General features: G+C 46.3%; 1 protein-coding gene across 1 annotated transcript in view; it reads left to right on the forward strand.

The window, feature by feature from the left end:
- Positions 1-1897: 1897 nt before the first annotated feature.
- MIOX (myo-inositol oxygenase) overlaps positions 1898-27138 on the forward strand; it is a 64160-nt gene continuing 38919 nt past the window's right edge. Inside the window, exon 1 of the mRNA XM_089677016.1 lies at positions 1898-2022. Coding sequence (XP_089533142.1) covers positions 1933-2022 — 90 coding nt within the window. The 5' untranslated portion in view covers positions 1898-1932. The remainder of the gene's footprint in view (positions 2023-27138) is intronic.

Consider the following 27138-nt stretch of genomic DNA (forward strand, 5'->3'; position numbering starts at 1 on the left):
CATGGTAATTTTGGGAACACCCCATATATTTTTCATTTAACCCAAAGGCTGAAGAAAAAAAAAGCTAAAGAGTTCAGGAGGAGCTTGCTGTACTAACTATCCAATGTTAGTACAACAGTCTCTCAGCTGAGTTATTGTGTTCTGACACAGGGACTGCCCCCACTGTGCAACATTTTCCACATCCATATAAGACATTTCTGAACAGCAACTTTGTTTGGTTAGCAAAAAGCCATCTGGTCACTGTTTAATGCCATCATAAAAACCAGTGGAACAGGATCGCCCAGCAGGAGGTATAGGGGGGGGGTCATAAAAGAAGATCCTATCTCTTGGGAAAGGCCCCATGCATAAAACCATGCAGTGGTTTATGGTATTGTATTTTTCATTCAAACACCTGTAGCACTACCCCCTTAGGGTTTGCTGATGGATTTGGGTCCCCGTATAGTCCTGCACAGCCAGTCATCCAGCATTTTCAACACAAGTTTTCATCTGGAGACAGAAATGAATCCTTGAATGCTGGTTTTGTTATTTTATTGAGAGGATTAACTCCTCTTCATTCAGCAATCTGGAGACATAATTCCTGAGCAGGGGATCTGGCTCCTGTTCCTTTAAACAAGGTGGACAGTCATGAGCAGGGGGTTAATCTGGTTTCTCACCAGAGTGCTCCTTCCCCTAGAGGTGCAGGTGTATTCACTCAGATCCTCTCCTGTACTGCTTGTGGGATGGCTGCTACTACCAGTCCTATCAGCTATGCTGCTCCTTCCCTGCCATACAGGTGTTCCTCTCTCAGGGGGGCCAGTGAGTCCTGAGTTTTCTTCCTTTCCAGCTCCAGACTCACAGGTAGACCCCATCCCACTAGGCCCCCGGGCAGCCTCCTGCCTTACATCTTCCTCTCCATTTTACACTCGACTCCACCCTCCTTCTGCTACTGAGCAGGCTCCAACACTTTTAAGGGAGTCCCAGCCCCTTTCTAAGTCTTCTGTTGAGTATTGTCTGAGGTCCCTCAAGAGTGCAGTCAGCCACTCCTCAGATCCACTCACTGCCTCCAAGGGCCTCTTTCGAAAGCCTCAGAGCAGTGGGAAATTCCAGAGGACCTGGCCTGCAGAGTCTCTCAGTCCTGACCAGAATTTGACCCCTCTGGCTATCTCACCTGAGCTGCTAACCAGCTCCTGACTAACCTTTAGGATTTAGCTCCCCCTAGCTAAACTAGGAGGGTGCTACACATGCTCAAGAAGTCCTATGGCAGGGAGTAAACAGGCTAACAACTAATGAGCTATCCATCATTGAGCACTCAAAGGGCAGGCTCTGGCTTGAGATTGACCTACATTACTTGAAAGTCCTTACCTGCAATATGACAGCGCCATCAGCTGGAGGAGGTCAGTGATCCTGGCTTAACTGTGGACAAAAGGGACCATCAAAGGCCAAGATAAAAGCCTATATGAGAGGTGTCAATGTGGTTGAGTCCTTAGTAAGCCAAGATACAGAACATAAGAACAGATGGACTTTCTGTGTAACTCATCATCATTGCTCTTTTACTCTAACTACTCTAACATCAGTTAGATCTCGTTATAAATTTATAAACAATTTTCATTACTTGTAGTGAAAAAAATGAAATCTTTTGCTTCTTTTAATGCTGACTGTATTAACATTAACAGAGCTATAGCAGATTAGCTTAGCTCTAGAACGACAAAATGTTATATTTTTTTCACCACCTCTACATTTACATGTCCATCAAAGAAGCACTAGTGAAAAATGCTTCTAAACCAGCTTAAATAATTATGAGGACCTGTGACACAAAGGGTTAATCAGCGAGCCACTGATCCAACTGGCAAGGAAGACTCAGCAGAATCTCTCCAACCTCCGTTCTCTAGTTAAATGGTCACTTATTCTTGGCCAGTACCACCGTTACATGGTACAATAAATTAGGTCCATTTCATGCAATGTTCTTCCACTGTGTACCTCCAGTCTTTTCCTGGATCTTCTCTCCCTAACAGGAAACCTTTAAAAATGAAGGTTCTTCATCTGGTGAGTATACTCTAGATCTGCAAGGAAAGGTGTGTATTATCTGAATGTGTAATATATGAGAAATCATTTTTACTTTAGTCGTCTTGTACAAATTGTATAACAATAGTATACTTTCAAGTCGTCTTGTATAAATTGTATAACAATAGTATACTTTCAAGTCGTCTTGTATAAATTGTATAACAATAGTATACTTTCAAGTCACCAGTGATAAGTTATTATGTATCAAAAATGTGTACTGTACTTACATTATAATCCAGAGGAGCCTAGACAGAACTTTACTTGTGCTGTTGTAATATGGGCTGTATGCTAAACCTGTATAATGGCTTCTAAGGGTACATGCACACCGGACATTTAAAAAACTGCTCCTGACATTTGTTTCTGGCAGCAAAAAAAAAAAATCACTTGGCGCTGGTAAACATGTGTACTACATTTACCCTTGTTTACCCACATCAAGTGCTTGGGTGTTTTTTCATTTAAATGTCCAGAATAAATAATTTATTCTCGCCATTGAAATGAAAAAAACTCCCAAATGCCAGATATGCCTGTTTACACTCGTTTTTGCTGCATTTGGCGTTCTTCTATCAAAACACTCCTCTCCTGGACACGATTCTTTTGATTTCAGGAGGAGTATTTTACTGCCTCTAAACATTGCTGCTCCTAAACTCTGGTAACAGCCTATGTGTGCATGGACACAAAGGGGTTTATTTACTAAAGCAAGAGAGTGCAAAATCATGCTCACTTCTGCATAGAAACCAATCAGCTTCCAGGTTTTATTGCCAAAGCTTAACTGAACAAGCAGTGGTTATAAGCTGATTGGTTCCTATACAGAAGTGAACCTGATTTTGCACTGTCCAGCTTTAGTAATTAAACCCTATAGGTTTTTATTGAGTGTGCATGAGGCCTAAATATTTTTTTAAAGACTTTCTGCAAAAGCTTTGCAGCAGTGTGCAGGCCCAGTAGTCTTGGGATAGGTGATGGGATCTATACCCATGATGGACCATACTAAACCACTGAGATTTGAACCGTGGGTAGTTAAGCATGTTTCTTTGACCTAATAAGTACCGGAGTATTGATACTAGGCATCTGCTATCCCCTGACAGATACACTCAGACTGGGAGAGGGTAGGGGGGCAGTGTTAATAGCCAATAATACACTTAGTAGTTTCTGCTCCTCCACTGTCCAATCAACAGGCTGCAGCAGAAAAGGTGACACCACTATTTTAATTAGCATATTCTTAGCCACTTGCCCGTCGCCCTATAGCAGAAATACTGCTACAGGGCAGAAAGCTGCACAAAATCAAGTATATCACGTATACGTATGTAATTTTCATCTCCGGGTAGAGGGCACACGTGGCCCTGCCCATGCCCTGCCCATGCCGCCATTGGTGGGTAGTGATGTCAATCACGGGGTCCCGGCCAGCAATTCCCCGTCGGCACCCGGTGATCGTCAGGGAAAGCTGACAAGGGAGAGAACTGTGTGTAAAAACAACACAGGTCACTCCCGTGTCAGCACAAACATGCTGCTCTGTCTTTCTCTGCACAGCAGAGAAAGACAAAGCAGCATGTCTCTGTAGTAAAACACACGCAGCATACAGTTAACCCTTTGATTGCCACTGATGTTAACTCCTTTCTGCTCAGGGTCATTATTACAGTGTCAGTGCTTTTTATTAGCACTGATTAGTGTATTAGTGTCACTGGTGATGTCAGTGGCAGTTAGTCAGTTCCCACCCAGTGTTAGAATGCTCACTGCAGTTCCATAGTCCAACTATAAGTCGCTATTCACCGCCATTACTAGTATAAAAAAAAATAAAAATGAAAATTCCAGTATATATATTGCCATTTGTAGACGCTATAACGTTCACATAAACCAATTACTATACACTTATTGGGATTTTTTTTAGCAAAGACATGCAGCAGAATACATTTTGGCCTAAATTTATGATGAAATTTTATTTTTAAAATTTTTTTATTGGATATGTTTTATAGCAAAAAGTCAATAATATTGTTTTTTTTTCAAAATTGTTGGTCTTTTTTTGCTTATAGCGCAAAAAATAAAAATACAGAGGTGATCAAATACCACCAAAAGAAAGTACTATTTGTGGGTAACAAAAGGCACAAATTGTATTTATGTACAGCATTACATGACTGTGCATTTGTCAGTTAAAGTAATGCAGTGCTGTATCGCAAAAAATGGCCTGGTCAGGAAGGGGGGTCAGTGGGCAAGGGCAAGTGGTTAATTTTGGACAAAGTGGGAAAGGATCAGAATTCTTGTTTGGTTTTACAACTATCTCAGGTTCATCAGAGAGTTTTCCTCTCACTGATTGTCCCAGTCACAATTTTAATAGGTGGGAAGTGAGGGATAATCTGCAAGAGTGACCAAGGCAGCAGTAAAAACTGACAAGGTTTCTAGTTTTCACAACAAAAAAAAGAATTTTAGGACCTCCTGCTGATGTTGCACTCCCAAAATCCCCTTTCCTTGACCCCGTCCAACCTTTTTCCTCCCCTTCCCTCTTTCCCCATCTCCCCTCCCCCCCTCTATTTTTTTTTTTTTTTTTATGGGGAGCCCAACCGTTATTGTTGGAAAGTGTGTGTTGACTTTTCTCCTGATGATAACCTTAGGCCTGAAGTTCTGCAGTTTGTATTATTGAGATCTAGTGGTTCGTTGATCGATACAAGCACTGTGAAATAACTGGGTGGCTGTATTGTTTTTTTTCATTTTCTTTCTTACTTTGTTGTTTTTTCTTCAAAAATTTTTTTTGGGATACCATTATGACTGTTGCTTGAATTTTATTGGACCTGGTGGGGCCCAGCTATTGAGAATATTCTTTATTTAGTAAACACAAATTTATCAGTGTTACCCATCTGGATATAAGCATCTGTTGTTTTTTTCTGTATTGAACTGTTTGTAAAATTTCTTAAAGCAGAACTTCACCCAAAATGGGAAGTTCCACTTGTTTGCCTCCTCCACTGCAAAATTTGGCACTTTTTGGAGGGGAGCGTGTACCTGGTTTTGACAGGTACCGCTCCCACTTCTGGGTTAGATTTCCGTTGCAATCTTTTTCCCCCTCCTTTACCTCACAGCCTTCTGGGACACACAAAGGTCCCAGAAGACTGTGGGACCAGTCACACAGTGCAGCATGGCTCATGCATGTGCAGTAGGAAACCGGCTGTGAAGCTTCACTGTCAGTTTCCTGTACCCAAAATGCCGGCTCCTGCACGTGAAGCCAATTGAAGAATCGGCTCAGATGAGGACATCACTGGATCCATGAACATGTAAGTGTCCTTATAATAAGTCAGCAGCTACAGTATTTGTAGCTGCTGACTTTTAATTTTTTTTGTAGGGAGGCTGGAGCTCCACTTTAACTACATATTATGGAAAAAAAAATAATTGCTATCTCTGCTGCTGTTGAAGGAGACGTTACCATAATTTTAAATGGTAAACAATGATAAAGCTATTGTTACCAGACAGAAAGTGCAGGGAGATCTCTCTGATGAAAACGCAGATTCAAAATAAAAACCTGACACTGTTTGGTTCCAGAAAAATAACTAGACGTAATTCATCCAAAAAGTCTTTGTATAGATGATTAACATATGTACTTAACTGAGTTCAAAAGTGTATGTTCAAGACATAAATATTCTATTCTAGGCTGCTTGATTTTTTTGGGGGGCCAAAAGGGGGGATGGGGTGAGTGAGTGGGAGAGGGGGAAGGTGAGGATGCTGGAGGGGACCACACAGTTAGACCATCGAGAGGACAGAGAGACATCCCAAATGGAACCATGTGGATTTATATTTTTCATATTTGTTCTAAGCCAAAAATATCAGGTCTTCTATTCGCCAGATTTCCTCAACTTTGTTAGCCCAGATATGAATGGAGGCAACATTCAACAGGTGTTGTAGAAGAAACTTACAGTATGTCTTTGTGGGTATAAATAGACAGCTGTAGGATGAAGAAGGTTGGGTCATGAGGAAACGGAAAATCAGTAAATTTATGAGAGAATTCTCTTACCTTTGACCAGAAGGGTTTTAGAACTGGGCATTCCCAAAAGACAAGTAATAACATGCCAGTATCTTTTTTGCTCCTCCAGCAAATGCCAGTCACATCATGAAACATTCTTTGGAGGCATCAGGGGCTTTGTACCAGTGAAATGAAATTTTGAAGTTGGTTCCTTGAAGTCTAGTGGATATGGAAGACTTCACTGAGAAGTGAATGAGAAGTCCCGTAGTAAATATTTTTCCCAGTGAGAGATGTAAAGGGCTCAAAAGTCATCTCAGGGTTAAGACTCTGAAAAAGGTAAAGGGTAGACAGTAGAGATGAGCGAATCGAAGTATCCGAAGTGGAATTCGAGTCGAATATCTGAAAAATTTCGATTCGTGCCGAATCCGAAAAATAGCCTAATTCGGACGCGCGAATCGAAATTTTTCAGAAAATGGCGGCTGACATGTGCGGCGACGGAGCGGGGATGTCTGGGAAGGCGCGCAGACAAGGCGCGCTGACCCATAATGCATGCCTCAACTACATGTGATCGCATCAGCCTATCAGCAGCCAGCCAGCCAGCACTGTGTAATGGTCGAGCTATAAATAGCGGCCATTTTGGAATTCTTCATTTGCCTGCAGTTATTGAACAGAGGCAGACCGCTCTGTACTAGGGACAGGGACAGAGTTAGGGCCACAGAAACGATAATTGGGGACAGAGAAAAGTTACTTAGGGACAGAGAACCATTACTCAGGGACACAGACTTGTTAATGAGGGCCACAGAATCGTTATTTAGGGACAAAGAAACGCTAGTTAGGGCCACAGAATTCATAATCAGGGACAGACAGAATTGTTACTCAGTGCCAGAGAATTGTTACTTAGGGCCACAGAAACGTTATTAGGGCCACAGAATTGTTACTCAGGGACAGACAGAATTGTTACTGAGTGCCAGAGAATTGTTACTCAGGGACAGACAGAATTGTTACTGAGTGCCAGAGAATTGTTACTTAGGGCCACAGAAACTTTAATTAGGGCCACAGAATTTTTACTCAGGGACAGACAGAATTGTTACTCAGTGCCAGAGAATTGTTACTCAGGGACAGACAGAATTGTTACTGAGTGCCAGAGAATTGTTACTCAGGGCCACAGAAACTTTACTTAGGGCCACAGAATTTTTACTCAGGGACAGACAGAATTGTTACTGAGTGCCAGAGAATTGTTACTCAGGGACAGACAGAATTGTTACTGAGTGCCAGAGAATTGTTACTTAGGGCCACAGAAACTTTACTTAGGGCCACAGAATTGTTACTCGCACAGACACAGAATTGTTACTGAAGGCCACAGAACTGTTACTTAGGGCCACAGAATTGTTACTCGCACAGACACAGAATTGTTACTCGCACAGACACAGAACTGTTACTGAGGGCCACAGAACTGTTACTTAGGGACAAAGAAACGCTAGTTAGGGCCACAGAATTCATACTCAGGGACAGACAGAATTGTTACGGAGTGCCAGAGAATTGTTACTCAGGGACAGACAGAATTGTTACGGAGTGCCAGAGAATTGTTACTCAGGGACAGACAGAATTGTTACTGAGTGCCAGAGAATTGTTACTTAGGGCCACAGAAACTTTAATTAGGGCCACAGAATTTTTACTCAGGGACAGACAGAATTGTTACTGAGTGCCAGAGAATTGTTACTCAGGGACAGACAGAATTGTTACCGAGTGCCAGAGAATTGTTACTCAGGGACAGACAGAATTGTTAATGAGTGCCAGAGAATTGTTACTTAGGGCCACAGAAACTTTAATTAGGGCCACAGAATTTTTACTCAGGGACAGACAGAATTGTTACTGAGTGCCAGAGAATTGTTACTCAGGGACAGACAGAATTGTTACCGAGTGCCAGAGAATTGTTACTCAGGGACAGACAGAATTGTTACTGAGTGCCAGAGAATTGTTACTTAGGGCCACAGAAACTTTAATTAGGGCCACAGAATTTTTACTCAGGGACAGACAGAATTGTTACTGAGTGCCAGAGAATTGTTACTCAGGGACAGAGATAATTGTTACTGAGTGCCAGAGAATTGTTACTTAGGGCCACAGAAACTTTAATTAGGCCCACAGAATTTTTACTCAGGGACAGACAGAATTGTTACTGAGTGCCAGAGAATTGTTACTCAGGGACAGACAGAATTGTTACCGAGTGCCAGAGAATTGTTACTCAGGGACAGACAGAATTGTTACTGAGTGCCAGAGAATTGTTACTTAGGGCCACAGAAACTTTAATTAGGGCCACAGAATTTTTACTCAGGGACAGACAGAATTGTTACTGAGTGCCAGAGAATTGTTACTCAGGGACAGACAGAATTGTTACGGAGTGCCAGAGAATTGTTACTCAGGGCCACAGAAACTTTACTTAGGGCCACAGAATTTTTACTCAGGGACAGACAGAATTGTTACTGAGTGCCAGAGAATTGTTACTCAGGGACAGACAGAATTGTTACTGAGTGCCAGAGAATTGTTACTCAGGGACAGACAGAATTGTTACTGAGTGCCAGATAATTGTTACTCAGGGCCCCAGAAACTTTACTTAGGGCCACAGAATTTTTACTCAGGGACAGACAGAATTGTTACTGAGTGCCAGAGAATTGTTACTCAGGGACAGACAGAATTGTTACTGAGTGCCAGAGAATTGTTACTTAGGGCCACAGAAACTTTAATTAGGGCCACAGAATTTTTACTCAGGGACAGACAGAATTGTTACTGAGTGCCAGAGAATTGTTACTCAGGGACAGACAGAATTGTTACGGAGTGCCAGAGAATTGTTACTCAGGGACAGACAGAATTGTTACTGAGTGCCAGAGAATTGTTACTTAGGGCCACAGAAACTTTAATTAGGGCCACAGAATTTTTACTCAGGGACAGACAGAATTGTTACTGAGTGCCAGAGAATTGTTACTCAGGGACAGACAGAATTGTTACCGAGTGCCAGAGAATTGTTACTCAGGGACAGACAGAATTGTTACTGAGTGCCAGAGAATTGTTACTTAGGGCCACAGAAACTTTAATTAGGGCCACAGAATTTTTACTCAGGGACAGACAGAATTGTTACGGAGTGCCAGAGAATTGTTACTCAGGGACAGACAGAATTGTTACGGAGTGCCAGAGAATTGTTACTCAGGGCCACAGAAACTTTACTTAGGGCCACAGAATTTTTACTCAGGGACAGACAGAATTGTTACTGAGTGCCAGAGAATTGTTACTCAGGGACAGACAGAATTGTTACGGAGTGCCAGAGAATTGTTACTCAGGGACAGACAGAATTGTTACTGAGTGCCAGAGAATTGTTACTTAGGGCCACAGAAACTTTAATTAGGGCCACAGAATTTTTACTCAGGGACAGACAGAATTGTTACTGAGTGCCAGAGAATTGTTACTCAGGGACAGACAGAATTGTTACCGAGTGCCAGAGAATTGTTACTCAGGGACAGACAGAATTGTTACTGAGTGCCAGAGAATTGTTACTTAGGGCCACAGAAACTTTAATTAGGGCCACAGAATTTTTACTCAGGGACAGACAGAATTGTTACTGAGTGCCAGAGAATTGTTACTCAGGGACAGACAGAATTGTTACGGAGTGCCAGAGAATTGTTACTCAGGGCCACAGAAACTTTACTTAGGGCCAGAGAATTTTTACTCAGGGACAGACAGAATTGTTACTGAGTGCCAGAGAATTGTTACTCAGGGACAGACAGAATTGTTACGGAGTGCCAGATAATTGTTACTCAGGGCCCCAGAAACTTTACTTAGGGCCACAGAATTTTTACTCAGGGACAGACAGAATTGTTACTGAGTGCCAGAGAATTGTTACTCAGGGACAGACAGAATTGTTACTGAGTGCCAGAGAATTGTTACTCAGGGACAGACAGAATTGTTACTGAGTGCCAGATAATTGTTACTCAGGGCCCCAGAAACTTTACTTAGGGCCACAGAATTTTTACTCAGGGACAGACAGAATTGTTACTGAGTGCCAGAGAATTGTTACTCAGGGACAGACAGAATTGTTACTGAGTGCCAGAGAATTGTTACTTAGGGCCACAGAAACTTGAATTAGGGCCACAGAATTTTTACTCAGGGACAGACAGAATTGTTACTGAGTGCCAGAGAATTGTTACTCAGGGACAGACAGAATTGTTACGGAGTGCCAGAGAATTGTTACTCAGGGACAGACAGAATTGTTACTGAGTGCCAGAGAATTGTTACTTAGGGCCACAGAAACTTTAATTAGGGCCACAGAATTTTTACTCAGGGACAGACAGAATTGTTACTGAGTGCCAGAGAATTGTTACTCAGGGACAGACAGAATTGTTACCGAGTGCCAGAGAATTGTTACTCAGGGACAGACAGAATTGTTACTGAGTGCCAGAGAATTGTTACTTAGGGCCACAGAAACTTTAATTAGGGCCACAGAATTTTTACTCAGGGACAGACAGAATTGTTACGGAGTGCCAGAGAATTGTTACTCAGGGACAGACAGAATTGTTACGGAGTGCCAGAGAATTGTTACTCAGGGCCACAGAAACTTTACTTAGGGCCACAGAATTTTTACTCAGGGACAGACAGAATTGTTACTGAGTGCCAGAGAATTGTTACTCAGGGACAGACAGAATTGTTACTGAGTGCCAGATAATTGTTACTCAGGGCCCCAGAAACTTTACTTAGGGCCACAGAATTTTTACTCAGGGACAGACAGAATTGTTACTGAGTGCCAGAGAATTGTTACTCAGGGACAGACAGAATTGTTACTGAGTGCCAGAGAATTGTTACTTAGGGCCACAGAAACTTGAATTAGGGCCACAGAATTTTTACTCAGGGACAGACAGAATTGTTACTGAGTGCCAGAGAATTGTTACTCAGGGACAGACAGAATTGTTACGGAGTGCCAGAGAATTGTTACTCAGGGACAGACAGAATTGTTACTGAGTGCCAGAGAATTGTTACTTAGGGCCACAGAAACTTTAATTAGGGCCACAGAATTTTTACTCAGGGACAGACAGAATTGTTACTGAGTGCCAGAGAATTGTTACTCAGGGACAGACAGAATTGTTACGGAGTGCCAGAGAATTGTTACTCAGGGCCACAGAAACTTTACTTAGGGCCAGAGAATTTTTACTCAGGGACAGACAGAATTGTTACTGAGTGCCAGAGAATTGTTACTCAGGGACAGACAGAATTGTTACGGAGTGCCAGATAATTGTTACTCAGGGCCCCAGAAACTTTACTTAGGGCCACAGAATTTTTACTCAGGGACAGACAGAATTGTTACTGAGTGCCAGAGAATTGTTACTCAGGGACAGACAGAATTGTTACTGAGTGCCAGAGAATTGTTACTTAGGGCCACAGAAACTTTACTTAGGGCCACAGAATTGTTTCTCGCACAGACACAGAATTGTTACTCGCACAGACACAGAATTGTTACTGAGGGCCACAGAACTGTTACTTGGGGCCACAGAAACGTTAATCAGGGACACAGAATTGTTACTGAGGGCCACAGAACTGTTACTTAGGGCCACAGAATTGTTACTCGCACAGACACAGAATTGTTACTCAGGGACACAGAATTGTTACTCAGGGACACATAATCGTTTAATTAAAGAGTATGTCAGACAACATGCAGAGGAGTGGCAGAGGAGGCAATGTTTTAGGAGCGAGCAGACGTGGCAGCAGAGGAAGGGGTCGAGGCAGCACTATTCGCAGCCAGAGGCCAGTGCTCCCGGTGTCATCCAGCGGTCGTGTCTCCACCGACAACCCTGCCGTCGTCGATTGGTTGGCTCGGTCGTCTTCCTCTTCCCAGGTCACCTCTGACACCTACAGCCAACGGTCGGTGGGTACGTCAGACACAACCGTTAGTTGGCATGGCCCGGGACCAAGCCCACTGAAATCACGTGTCCTCTACCTGCCCCTGTCCTTTGGTGTTCCCTCACCAAGCGAAGTATCGCATGCTGTGGGCTCAGCCCCACTGTACAGTGAGGAAGAGCTAACAGAGGGCGGTCAGGAACGGGGGGAGACATCCGCCTTTTCAGCAGCCAGGCGAAGAAGTAGTGGCGAGGAGAGTGGCTCGGTAGCCGGTCTAGAGACAGGTCTGTCTCCTGACCCAGACGCAGCCGAGGGGGCTAGTAGTGAGGCGGAGACCCTACTTGATGATGAGGAGGTTGATCGCACTTGGCAGCCTCGTCGTCATCAGGCAATTTCTTCCGCATCATCAGGAGAAGAGGGTGGCAGCTTGGCAGCGAGCAAAACAGTCGGTGGGTTGCCCAGGAGACAGCAGCAGGGTCGCAGCAGTGTCAGTGGAGCCAAACGGCCACGGAGTAGAGCACCAGCTCCACTGCAGCCTACCACCACGGCCAGTAGTGGTGCCGGTGTGCACGGAGGAAGCAGCAGTCAGTATCGGGGGCAAAGTTTCCTACTCGGCGGTGTGGCAATTTTTCGTCAAGCCGCCCGAGGAAGTAAACGTAGCCGTATGTCGACTATGTGGCCAGAAAGTCAAGCGTGGCCAGGGGGCCCATGTTGGGACTACAGCGTTGCGGCAGCATATGCAGCGTCGCCATTTGGTGGCCTGGGAAAACCGTGATAAAGAAACGGCGGTTCGGCCCGCCCCAGCCCCCGCTCCATCACCCGCTCCGTTACTTGCTCCGTCACCCGACGTCAATCGCCCTCCATCAGCCAGTCAAGGCTCCAACACCTCTGCTGAGGGGAGTTGTCGCTCGTTGGCATCTTCCGCTCGTTCAGATGCTCCTTCTCCTGCTACTCCTCTTCACGGATTCCGTCAGCAGTCTTTCTTGGAATCCGTTTCCAAGAGACAACAGTTTGCGAGCACGCACCCGACGGTGCAAAAGCTGAACGTCCTCCTGTCCAAGTTGCTGGTGCTGCAGTCCCTCCCTTTCCAAGTGGTGGACTCAGCACCTTTCAGAGAAATGATGGCTTGTGCCGCGCCGCGGTGGAGAGTGCCAAGCCGTCATTTCTTCGCCAAAAAGGCAGTGCCAGCCCTGCATTCACATGTAGAAGACATGGTGGGCCAGTCTTTGAGCATGTCGGTCTCTGCCAAAGTGCACGGCAGCGCCGACGTGTGGAGCTGTAACTACGGTCAGGGACAGTACATGTCATTTACGGCCCACTGGGTGAACGTGGTGCCGTCACAGCCGCACCAGCAACTTGGACAGGTCACGCCGCTTTTGCCTCCACGTTTGCACGTCCTTGGTCCGGCAAAGATGTCCGCCTCTACCACCTCTTCTTCCGCCATGTCCTCAGCCGCCACCCCCGTGCCAAGTCCCATTACCCGACCGGCATATCACATGTGCAGGGCGCAACGGTGTCACGCTGTTCTGCACCTGGTATGCCTTGGCGAACGTAGTCACACAGGGGAGGAACTTCTGAGTGTAATGAACAGAGAAATCGACAGATGGCTGTCTCCGCGCAAACTGAAAATCGGAACCATGTTGACCGACAACGGAAAGAACATGGTGTCTGCTCTGCGTCAAGGAAGGTTGTGCCATGCGCCATGCATGGCTCACGTGTTCAATCTGGTTGTCAAGCGGTTCTTAAAATCCACCATCCCACTGCAAGACATCCTTAAAATGTCACGTAAACTTTGCATGCATTTCAGCCATTCCTACACCGCAAAGCACACCCTCCTTGAGCTGCAGCGGCAGAACGGAATTCCACAGCATCGCCTGATCTGCGACGTTGCAACAAGGTGGAATTCAACACTACACATGTTAGACCGCCTTTACGAACAGCGAAAGGCCATCACCGATTTCCTGATGTTACAAGCGGATAAAGGTACTCCCCTGTGTAACTTAGATGTCAGCCATTGGCAGCTCATGCGTGACACCTGCCGCTTGCTCAGGCCCTTTGAGGAGGCCACGCTATTCGTGAGTCGGCAGGACTATGGGATGAACGACGTCATTCCTCTGTTGCACGTCCTTGAACAAATGCTGTTAACAATGGCTGGTCAGGGTGCGGTAGACGTGGCGCACAGATCTCAATGCCACATGACCCCTGTGGGGGCAGGACAGGAAGAAGAGGAGGAGGTAGAGGAGGACATTTGTGCTCAGGAATTATTGAGTGAAATGGGTGGTTTTTCCACTCAGCGGACAGGAGTGGAGGAGCAGGAGCATCTGGTAGAGGAGGAGGAGGAGGAGACAGAGGACCCAGACGCACCGTGGCAGTATGCTGTGGAGATGGAGGCAGGGAGTCCCTCGCATTCCTTGGCACAAATGGCCCATAGCATGCTCGGTTGCTTGCGTAGCGACAGCCGAATAATAACCATCAGACAGAGGGATGACTTTTGGCTGTCCACCTTGTTGGACCCTCGCTACCGTTCCAAAATGGTGGCCTTTTTCACACCTGCTGAGAGGGAGGCCAAAATAACGTACTATAAAAACCACCTATGTAGTCAGTTGGTCTCTGCCTTTGTGCGCCAACGTCCATCCTCAGACACTGTGGGCCCTGTGCGCTCGCGTTCCGCTGCCATGGCAGCAGGGGAGGGGTGGGGTGGTAGGAGCAGTGGCAGCTCCACCAGCAGCAGCTGCCTCAGTCTGCAGTCGATGATGAGTAGCTTTCTTCACCAGCGCAGTGAGGAAACTACTAACCAGCCGCAGCAGCAGCAGCAGCATCAGGTGGACCTGGAGCAGGACCTCAAACAACAGGCTTGGGCCTACTTGGACAGCACCCTGCCAACCGAGGTAGACAATCCCCTTGACTACTGGGCAACGAAACTTGACCTTTGGCCCCAACTAGCTGAATTTGCCCTTGAAAGGCTGTCATGCCCAGCCAGTAGCGTGGCATCGGAGCGCGTGTTTAGTGCGGCAGGAGGTATTGTAACTCCGCGGAGGACACGACTGTCCACCCAAAGTGTGGAGAGACTGACGTTTGTGAAAATGAATCAGGCGTGGATTAGTCTGGATTTCAAACCACCAGTTCCTGACACAACTGACTAAATCCGCCATGAATCATGCCTCAAACATGTGCCACTTTGAGGTCTCCTCACACACTGCTGGTGTGTAGATTTTTTTGACATAGGGTGCTGGCAGATTATGGGCCTCCTATAGCTGCTGCCAGGCCCCTAATCTGCCATAGGCCCCTATATACCGCTTCCTCATGCTGCTGCCAGGTCCAGAGTCTCTCATGGGTCCCTGTACGGCCTCCCATTGCTGCTGTCTCCATCGCCACACTCTGCCATGTGCCACTTTCAGGTCTCCTCACACACTGCTGGTGTGTAGAATTTTTTGACATAGGGTGCTGGCAGATTATGGGCCTCCCATAGCTGCTGCCAGGCCCCTAATCTGCCATGGGCCCCTATATACCGCCTCCTCATGCTGCTGCCAGGTCCACAGTGTCTCATGCCATGTGCCACTTTCAGGTCTCCTCACACTGCTGGTGTGTTGAATTTTTTGACATAGGGTGCTGGCAGATTATGGGCCTCCCATAGCTGCTGCCAGGCCCCTAATCTGCCATAGGCCCCTATATACCGCTTCCTCATGCTGCTGCCAGGTCCAGAGTCTCTCATGGGTCCCTGTACGGCCTCCCATTGCTGCTGTCTCCATCGCCACACTCTGCCATGTGCCACTTTCAGGTCTCCTCACACACTGCTGGTGTGTAGAATTTTTTGACATAGGGTGCTGGCAGATTATGGGCCTCCCATTGCTGCTGCCAGGCCCCTAATCTGCCATAGGCCCCTATATACCGCTTCCTCATGCTGCTGCCAGGTCCAGAGTCTCTCATGCCATGTGCCACTTTCAGGTCTCCTCACACTGCTGGTGTGTAGAATTTTTTGACATAGGGTGCTGGCAGATTAAGGGCCTCCCATAGCTGCTGCCAGGCCCCTAATCTGCCATAGGCCCCTATATACCGCCTCCTCATGCTGCTGCCAGGTCCAGAGTCTGTCATGGGTCCCTGTACGGCCTCCCATTGCTGCTGTCTCCATCGCCACACTCTGCCATGTGCCACTTTCAGGTCTCCTCACACTGCTGGTGTGTTGAATTTTTTGACATAGGGTGCTGGCAGATTATGGGCCTCCTATAGCTGCTGCCAGGCCCCTAATCTGCCATGGGCCCCTATATACCGCCTCCTCATGCTGCTGCCAGGTCCAGAGTCTGTCATGGGTCCCTGTACGGCCTCCCATTGCTGCTGTCTCCATCGCCACACTCTGCCATGTGCCACTTTCAGGTCTCCTCACACACTGCTGGTGTGTAGAATTTTTTGACATAGGGTGCTGGCAGATTAAGGGCCTCCCATAGCTGCTGCCAGGCCCCTAATCTGCCATAGGCCCCTATATACCGCCTCCTCATGCTGCTGCCAGGTCCAGAGTCTGTCATGGGTCCCTGTACGGCCTCCCATTGCTGCTGTCTCCATCGCCACACTCTGCCATGTGCCACTTTCAGGTCTCCTCACACTGCTGGTGTGTTGAATTTTTTGACATAGGGTGCTGGCAGATTATGGGCCTCCTATAGCTGCTGCCAGGCCCCTAATCTGCCATAGGCCCCTATATACCGCTTCCTCATGCTGCTGCCAGGTCCAGAGTCTCTCATGCCATGTGCCACTTTCAGGTCTCCTCACACTGCTGGTGTGTAGAATTTTTTGACATAGGGTGCTGGCAGATTAAGGGCCTCCCATAGCTGCTGCCAGGCCCCTAATCTGCCATAGGCCCCTATATACCGCCTCCTCATGCTGCTGCCAGGTCCAGAGTCTGTCATGGGTCCCTGTACGGCCTCCCATTGCTGCTGTCTCCATCGCCACACTCTGCCATGTGCCACTTTCAGGTCTCCTCACACTGCTGGTGTGTAGAATTTTTTGACATAGGGTGCTGGCAGATTAAGGGCCTCCCATAGCTGCTGCCAGGCCCCTAATCTGCCATAGGCCCCTATATACCGCCTCCTCATGCTGCTGCCAGGTCCAGAGTCTGTCATGGGTCCCTGTACGGCCTCCCATTGCTGCTGTCTCCATCGCCACACTCTGCCATGTGCCACTTTCAGGTCTCCTCACACACTGCTGGTGTGTAGAATTTTTTGACATAGGGTGCTGGCAGATTAAGGGCCTCCCATAGCTGCTGCCAGGCCCCTAATCTGCCATAGGCCCCTATATACCGCCTCCTCATGCTGCTGCCAGGTCCAGAGTCTGTCATGGGTCCCTGTACGGCCTCCCATTGCTGCTGTCTCCATCGCCACACTCTGCCATGTGCCACTTTCAGGTCTCCTCACACTGCTGGTGTGTTGAATTTTTTGACATAGGGTGCTGGCAGATTATGGGCCTCCTATAGCTGCTGCCAGGCCCCTAATCTGCCATAGGCCCCTATATACCGCTTCCTCATGCTGCTGCCAGGTCCAGAGTCTCTCATGCCATGTGCCACTTTCAGGTCTCCTCACACTGCTGGTGTGTAGAATTTTTTGACATAGGGTGCTGGCAGATTAAGGGCCTCCCATAGCTGCTGCCAGGCCCCTAATCTGCCATAGGCCCCTATATACCGCCTCCTCATGCTGCTGCCAGGTCCAGAGTCTGTCATGGGTCCCTGTACGGCCTCCCATTGCTGCTGTCTCCATCGCCACACTCTGCCATGTGCCACTTTCAGGTCTCCTCACACTGCTGGTGTGTTGAATTTTTTGACATAGGGTGCTGGCAGATTATGGGCCTCCTATAGCTGCTGCCAGGCCCCTAATCTGCCATGGGCCCCTATATACCGCCTCCTCATGCTGCTGCCAGGTCCAGAGTCTGTCATGGGTCCCTGTACGGCCTCCCATTGCTGCTGTCTCCATCGCCACACTCTGCCATGTGCCACTTTCAGGTCTCCTCACACTGCTGGTGTGTTGAATTTTTTGACATAGGGTGCTGGCAGATTATGGGCCTCCTATAGCTGCTGCCAGGCCCCTAATCTGCCATGGGCCCCTATATACCGCCTCCTCATGCTGCTGCCAGGTCCAGAGTCTGTCATGGGTCCCTGTACGGCCTCCCATTGCTGCTGTCTCCATTGCCACACTCTGCCATGTGCCACTTTCAGGTCTCCTCACACACTGCTGGTGTGTAGAATTTTTTGACATAGGGTGCTGGCAGATTACGGGCCTCCCATAGCTGCTGCCAGGCCCCTAATCTGCCATGGGCCCCCGTACCGACTCCTCATGCTGCTGCCAGGCCCGTAATCTGTCATGGGCCCCTGTTGTCGCTTGTTGGCATATTCCGCTCGTTCAGATGCTCCTTCTCCTGCTACTCCTCTTCACGGATTCCGTCAGCAGTCTTTCTTGGAATCCGTTTCCAAGAGACAACAGTTTGCGAGCACGCACCAGACGGTGCAGAAACTGAACGTCCTCCTGTCCAAGTTGCTGCTGCCAGGCTTGTAATCTGTCATGCGCCCCTGTACCGCCTCCTCATGCTGCTGCCAGGTCCAGAGTGTGTCATGGGCCCCCGTACCGACTCCAAATGCTGCTGCCAGGCCCGTAATCTGTCATGGGCCCCTGTACCACCTCCCCATGCTGCTGCCAGGTCCAGATTGTGTCATGGGTCCCTGTACGGCCTCCCATTGCTGCTGCCAGGCCTGTAATCTGCCATGGGCCCCCCTACCGACTCCTCATGCTGCTGCCAGGCCCGTAATCTGCCATGGGCCCCTGTACCGCCTCCTCATGCTGCTGCCAGGTCCAGAGTGTGTCATGGGTCCCTGTACGGCCTCCCATTGCTGCTGTCTCTATCGCCACACTCTGCCATGTGCCACTTTCAGGTCTCCTCACACTGCTGGTGGTTTCCATTTTTGTCATAGGATGCTGCATGGCCTCCCATTGCTGCTGCCTCCACCGCCACACTGTGGCTCCACACTCTGGTTTTGGCCCCGTGACTGGCCAAATGAGTGAAGTGTGCGGTGATTCTAAGATCGACGGCACTCATCTGCATGTCATACTGCCTGACAGTATTATTTCTCTTCCCCAGCAGACTCCAAGGGCATTTAAATTAAAGGTACAGTGTTCAGCACTAATATTAAGTCTCTCTGAAGCCTAGAAACACCCTTTTTTAAGTTAAATTCACAGCGAATATATTCGACTCGAATCGAATTTTTTCTACGAATTCGCCGAATCAGTCGAATCGAATTTTTGAATACTTCGCTCATCTCTAGTAGACAGGATAGATGGTGTCGAAATTGCACAGCCTTCCAAAGGGATAGGTGAAATGGACCCAGTTAGGGTGGTAGTCGAGGGCCACATGCTGGTGTGTAGAAAATGACAAGCCTGTCTTATATTGTTCTCCAGGAGATTGCGGATAGGGCTGTCCAAATAACCTAAGAGGAAGGCCAGATGGCTTAAGATAGGGAATAGTGGAGAAGGGGACAGAGATATGTCAAAGCTGCAGAAGTCCAGGACCTGGATCACCTTCTGGTGTCACTGGGGTTCCCTGGGCAGAGGGTTGTAGTCCCAGTGTCCACCAGTGGATGTCTCCCAGCAGCCAGTGGTTTCCTGTAATCAGTCTTCACCTGGAGCTGGCTGCTGGAAGGGTATTTAGGTCACCATCTACTAGTGCCTATGACATCAGTGTTATGTCAGGAATCAGCAGCAGAGATGGCCAGATCTGCACAGCTACATTAGGAAACTGAGATTAGGCTATATATAGTACAGTAAATTTATTAATAGTAAAACAAATGATATCCAATTATCAGCACACAGCAAACTTAAAAATACAAGAGAACCACAACCATATATCCAAAATGCCTAACTAAGTAACAGGAATCCAAACTGAAAACCAACTGTATACAATATGTACAAACATTATGAACATGGGTAAACTGGCCATGCAGGGAACAGATGGAAAGGGGGAACCAGGACTGGGATCAGGTACAAGGGGAGCAGAAATAAGGCAGCAGAGTACAGGATGCAGAGCAAGCTCAGGAGCAGGATAAATGGTACCCAGTATCTGGCTAGCAAAGCACTGACATGAGAGGCACTAGTAGAGGTATGACCTAAATACTCTCCCAGAAGCCAGCACCAGGTGAAGACTGATTACTGGAAACTGCTGGCTGCTGGCTGCTGGCTGCTGGCTGCTGGGAGACACCCGCTGGTGGACACTGGAACCTTATTAAAACACTCTGCCCAGGAAACCACAGTGCTACCAGCAGGTGATCTAGGTCCTGACACATAAACACACAACTTTGGGGCATCCCAAACATGCATATTTATTCCTAAACAAAGCTAGAAAGACAACTCTTACTGCTTTATATCACCTTGAATATTGAGAGAAAGAGATGAAAAATCAGTTATAAAATGATTACACCACATTAATATTGTTCATTGTTCAATAAGGTCCTGCGAGGTATGCCCACAGAAAGTGCGTATGAGCAAATCTGTTTAAGATCAGGCTGTCCAAATTGAAATGTGAGGCATTTGGACAGTCAAGTATTTCTGGTGTTTTTTATAAGCTATTCAGCATAGGGAGCTAAAAAGTGTTGGCCTCAGAGATCCAAGGTTTCAATGTTTCTTGAGCGCCAGAGGTAGACAATATTTTAGATTTTTAACTTAATTTTAAATTATTATTGTAGTGTCTGATTTTTCTGTATGACGTCATCAGCACATTTACACTGTCTTTCCTAATTTTTTGCTATTCAGCACTGCAACTGGTAATTGCTCGGTCATGCACCATGAAATTTATATCATTTGTTTTTCTCACAAACAGAGTTTTCTTTTGGTGGTAATTACTTATCACTGTTTTTTTTAAATTTTTGCTATATACATTTTTAAACAATTTTTTTAAATAAACAACCTTTTTCTTAATTTCTGTCTTAAAATTTTGCAAACAAATAATATTTCCTTGTAAATTTAGGCCAAAGTATAGTCTGCTGCATTTCTTAGGTAAAAATACCCAAAACAGTGTTTATTAGTTAGTTTGTAGGAGAGTTATAGAGTCCACAAACTATGGTATATATATTTGAAAATTGATTAACCCGTGTACTGACGGCCTAATTTCTTGAGTCCTTAAAATGCCAGGACAGTAGACAGTCCAAGATATCTAGTAAGAGGAACGGTGAGTTTTTTGAGTATTTTGTCACGATTACATACTGTCATCAGAGTAGTTCAGTGTCACCATAGTGGCGATGTACTACTCTGGTAGGAAGAGTGATCAGGGATTTTTTTTCTTTACACTGTGTTTGAGTGTAACAGTGATGATAAATGTTGTAAGCAATGGTTTTAACTGCCATGAATGGCTTTTATTCATGACAGCCTGCTTACTATTGTGGTGTTTTGATTGGCTACAGATAATTACATGACACAGAGTCCTGTGATTGGCCCAGGTACCATGTGATAGCTGTGTGACAATCACAGCATCACAATAGTAAGCAAGCTGCCATGAATAGAAACCATTCATGACAGTTCTGCTTACATGTGATCATGTGAAAAATATTTTCAGTGCAAATAAAATATTGATGTTAGTGTTATGAGTTATGATTTAGGGATTAAAGTATATGTGAACCCTCACATTGTAAAACAATCCATTCAGTATAAAATACAAAGCAAAACGTGTGTGTGTGTCTATTTAAATATATATATATATATATACATACTGTATATGTAGCTCTTACCTCTGAAGGAGCTGTTGGAAACAGGTTCTCCCTAAGTAATACAATTAAATTTCAGCCTAGGGGATGTCATTTTAGAGTTTATTGCTGGAGAACTGTAATAGAAGGACAGTGTTTGGGGGTCATGGTATACTCCAGAACATACAGCAACAGCACAGGAGGAAAAAGGTCTCTCTTGTCTCCTAGTAGCATCTTTGTGTAAGTAGCAAGGGATGGTTGGAATATCCAAGGCTTCACAGCTGCATACCATATGGCAATCTCTGACCACTGATCCCTTCTGCTTTGCTCATCTATCAGTTCCCAGTAAGATCTTTACTCACAGTGGCCTTGGAGCTGTCTGCCTCCACAGGTAGATCTTTTGTGAGGGAGATAACAAAATCCTCCTCCAAACCAGGACTCAAAAGCAGTGTCCTCATCACTTCTCTGAAGGCCCATAGCACAGCAACCACTGAGGCCCAAACTGTAGTCTCTTGTCTCTGCGGTTCTGTACGTAGGGGCAGCATCCCCAGGAGTGCAGGAACCCTCCCTGATGAGGAAAGAACAATCTGCTCAGGCCTCCTGTCTATTTATTACCTCCCCAGCCACCTTCTGGATGCCCCCTTTTAGGGATTGGCCAAGCCTGGTAAATATTCAACTGATTTATTTATTTTAGATACTTATATAGCGCCATCAGTTTACATATATAATGTACATTCACATCAGTCCCTAACCCTCAAAGAGCGTAAAACCTAAGGTCTCTAACTTACATTCATACACATACTAGGGCCAATTTTGACAGAAGCCAATTAACCTACCAGTATGTCTTTGGGAGTGTGGTAGGAAACCAGAGTACCTAGAGGAAACCCACACAGGCACAGGGAGGCAGGTGGTGCTGTGGTTTGGATTCAAACAAACGACTCTAGTGCTGTTAGGCAGAAGTGCTAACCATTTAGCCACTGTGATCATTTGAAGCTTCTTCCAGAGGCAGGGGTGGCAATCAAACTCTGAGCTCAGGAACCCTGATCAAATCAAACAATTCAACAACCACTCCATTCACTACAACTACAGTGTAGCCAAAAATTAAACTTTCCTTTCAGCCTAATTAGGAGGGTGCTACACCTATGAAAAAATTAAATACTTTTTTTTTTTTAAATATAAGTGATCACATAATCTTGGTTCTCGGCTGCATTACAGAGGTGGGGGTATGGACTGCAGGGGGTGTGCCAGGGGAAGGGAGAGAAACAGCAGTACATTGATTTGCCATTTGAATGGATGTGCATAGGGGATGTGGCAGGCCCCATGGCCAGATCTAGGGTTGTGCCCCCCCCCCAGATTTCAGTTGGGCCCCCCAAGCTGGGTGTCCCCTGTGTACATTACGCTCATGACCACTGAGCTTCCCCCTCACTCAGAGCGGGCTGCAGTGAACTACAGTAAACAGTCCGGAGAGGAGAAGTGACAGTGGCAGAGAGTGGGGAGGAGGTACAGGCTTCTCTGTGATCTCCCTCCTCCTGTCATAACAGCAGTCCTCCATACACAAGGTTACACAGGATCACTCTTAGATATGACAGTTCACAGCTTGATTACCCGCCCCATCGCCTCCAAAGACTGCTCAACTCCTGTAAATGTGGGTAGGGGTGGGTAATCAAGTTGTGTACCATCAGATCTAACAGCGATCCTGTGTAGCCTGCTGTATGGAGGATCACTGTTATGACAGGAGGAGGGAGATCAGAGAGAACCTGCATTTCCTTACTACTCCTGTAGTTCACACGTGTAAGATTGGAGGAGGGGGAGCTTATGAAAGAGGGGTGGTGAGGGGGTTGTTTGTGTTGGTATAGGTAATTGGGGGTGGAATGTGTTAGTAGGCAGGAATGAGGAGGATTTGTGTTAGGAGGGGGGAATTGGGGGAGGGAGGATTAGTGCTAGGAGGGGGGAATTGGGGAGGATTAGTGCTAAGAGGGGGGGGAATTGGGGGGATTGTGTTAGGAGGGAGATTTGGGTGGGGGCAGGGATTTGTGATGGGAAGGATAATATGCAGGTGGTTGTGCTAGGAGTGGAGATTTGTGGGGGAAGTGGTACTAGGTGGGGGGAATTTGTATTGGTAGGGGGGATATGTACTAGGAGGGGGGATTAAGGGGGATTTGTACTACGAGGGGGGATTAAGTGGGAGGATTTGTACTAAGGGAGGAATGGGAAGGAGGATTAGTGCTAGGAGGGGGGTTTAGGGGGAAGTATTTTTACTACAAGGGGAGATTTGGGGAGAGGATTTACATTAGGAGGGGGGATTTGTATTGGGGGGGATTGGGGAGAGAATTTATACTAGGAAGGGGAATTAAGGGGGGGGGATTTGTACTAAGAGGTGGGATTGGGAGGGATTTGTACTAAGAGGTGGGATTTGTGGGGAGGATTTGTGCTAGGAAGTAGTTTAGGGGGAGAGTTTGATTTTTTGGCTATGGAAGATTTGTGGGAAATTGGGGGAGATTTGAGCTGGAAGGTGGGATTGGGGGGCAAGGATTTTTGCTGGGAGGAGGACTTGGACTGTGAGGATGGGGACTTTTAGGATTTTTGGTTGGGTAGAATTTGAGCTTGCTTAGGGGTGAACGTGTTGCTTAAGGCTGTTTTTTTTTTTTTGAGGAAGGGGTGGAAGGTGGGGACGCATTTTTCTAGATGATCTTGTCCCAGCACTGCCAGCTTGTACACAAGGCACTTAACAGATCTTCTCCCCACATAATATGTAGCTGAGATCAGATTCCCCAACACAATGTGTAGCTGGCTGCTATGTTGCAGTTTTGACCTATGAAAGTCCCTGACTGGATTGGCAGCTGCAGTAGTCAGCTACACACTGTGTGGAGGGATACCGTTCTCAGCTATGTGTGGTGTGGGGAGGAAGAAACCTCTTAAGTGCCCTGTCCTTAACTCTGCTGACCCCTGTCTTCAGCCATGCTGACCCCCGTTCCCTGCCCTGCTAACCCCTGTTTTCTGTCCTGTTGACCCCTGTCCTCTGCCATGCTAACCATTGAACACTGACTAGATAACCCAGTGTATACTGCCCTACAAACTAATGGCCTCTGCAAACTGCCCTACAAACTGCTGACCCTATCCTCTTCCCTGCTGACCTCTTATACACTGCCCTATTGACCTCGCATCCTCTCCCCCCCTGACATTTTTCACTGCACCCCCAAATCAGACCGGCTAGATCTGGCCCTGGTATCAGCACAAGAATTGCCCATTGAAGGAAAGACAGGTTGTTATCCAAACACAGCGAGAAAACTGACCATGCTAGGAAGAGTGTGCTTCTATACCTACCATGGTGAGTTTGAAATAGAAAGCAGAGAGACTGGCAGAATCACCAGGAATTTTACATAAACTAAGTGAAATGGGAGTACGGGAGTTATCCTTAACAGCCATTCATACTGCATACTTTATTTATATATTATATTTTATTTATTTATGTATTTATTTATTTGTATATCAGTGCAAGTTAAAAATAATAGCTAAATCCTGATTTTTTTTTTCCCTCCATGATGCTTATATAATTTCTATGCACTAGCGTTTTTTTTTTTCAATATGTTTAGGAAACTCTATTGAAAAAGTCAGACAATTCCAGAGCAGTGAGAAACTGTGTTACAGAGCATATGCATGAAAAGGTTACAGTGACACAATCATAAGATTTAGCACATAAAGCCACACATAGCCATTGGTCTCAGTTACCAGGAGTAGACATTGTTCAATAGAGAGCAAAACAAGAGGGGATGTAATTAGTCAGGTCTACCACCACCCTCAAGGTTTACCAGCCTGGTGATCACCAGGTCTAATAGGCACAAACCAGGCATGTCAAGCCAAGGTGTCTATATCTTTTCAAATTTATCAGGGAGCATGCACTGGAGGTTTTAGCCTAATTTTACTTTAGGGAATATAATATTATTGTACAGGATTGTAAACTCCACGAGCAGGGCCCTCCTATTCCTTCTGTACTGAAATGTATTGTAATTGTACTCCCTTTATATTGTAAAGCGCTGCGCAAACTGTTGGCACTATATAAATCCTGTATAATAATAATATATTGTTTCCGAGAATTTTTTCTTATATAAAAACAAGAATTGTCAATGCAAGATAAGCTTAATTCATATTCACACTAATTTTACATACAGTATGTACAGTGCATCCAGAAAATACTCACAGAACTTAACTTTTGCCACATTTTGTTATGTTACAGCCTTTTTCCAAAATGGATTAAATTCATTTTTTTCCTCAACATTCTACAAACAATACCCCATAATGACAATGTGAAAGAAGTTTGTTTTGAAATCTTTGCAATTAATTATAAATAAAAAACAAAAAAAACCCACAAGTACATAAGTATTCACAGCCTTTGCTCAATACTTTTTTGAAGCACCTCTGGCACCAATTACAGCCTCAAGTCGTTTTGAGTATGATGCTACAAGCTTGGCACACCTCTTTTTGGGCAATTTCTCCCATTCTTCTTTGCAGTACCTCTCAAGCTCCATCAGGTTGGATGGGGAGCATCGGTGCACAGCCATTTTCAGATCTCTCCAGAGATGTTCAAACAGGTTCAAGCCTGGGCTCTGGCTGGGCCACTCCAGAACATTCACAGAGTTGGCCTGTAACAACTCCTTTTGTTATGTGGGCTGTGTGCTTAGGGTCGTTGTCTTGTTGAAAGATGAACCGTCGCCCCATTCTAAGGTTCAGGGCGCTCTGAAACAGGTTTTCATCAAGGATGTCTCTGTACATTGCTGCATTCATCTTTCCTTCGATCATGACTAGTCTCCCAGTTCCTGCCACTGAAAAACATCCCCACAGCATGATGCTGCCACCACCATGCTTCACTGTAGGGATGGTATTGGCCAGGTGGTCATTGGTGCCTGGTTTCCCCCAGACATGACGCTTGGCATTCAGGCCAAAGAGTTTAATCTTTGTTTCATCAGACCAGAGAGTTTTGTTTCTCATGGTCTGAGAGTCCCTCAGGTGCCTTTTGACAAACTCCAGGTGGGCTGCCATTTGCCTTTTACTGAGGAGTGGTTTCCATCTGGCCACTCTACCATACAGGCCTGATTGGTGAAGCACTGCAGAGATGGTTGTTCTTCTGGAAAGTTCTCCTCTCTCCACAGAGAAACGATGGAGCTCTTTCAGAGTGACCATCGGGTGCTTGGTTTACTTCCCTGGCTAAGGCCCTTCTCCCTCAATCGCTAATTTTGGCCAGGCGGCCAGCTCTAGGAAGATTCCTGGTGGTTCCAAACTTCTTCCATTTATGGAAGATGGAGGCCACTGTGCTCATTGGGACCTTCAATGCTACTGAAATTTTTCTGAACCCTTCTCCAGATCTGTGCCTTGATACAATCCTGTCTCGGAGGTCTATGGACAATTCCTTGGATTTCATGGCTTGGTGTGTGCTCTGACATGCACTGTTAACTCTGGGGCCTTATATAGACAGGTTTATGCCTTTCCTAATCATGTCCAGTCAACTGAATTTCCCACAGGTGGACTCCAATCAAGTTGTGGAAACATGTCAAGGATGATCAGTGGGAACAGGATGCACCAGAGC

Source organism: Staurois parvus, unplaced genomic scaffold, assembly GCF_062004578.1.
Source record: "Staurois parvus isolate SC_StPar_1 unplaced genomic scaffold, SC_StPar_1.0 ptg000175l, whole genome shotgun sequence".
In the NCBI taxonomy this organism is placed as follows: Eukaryota; Metazoa; Chordata; class Amphibia; order Anura; family Ranidae; genus Staurois; species Staurois parvus.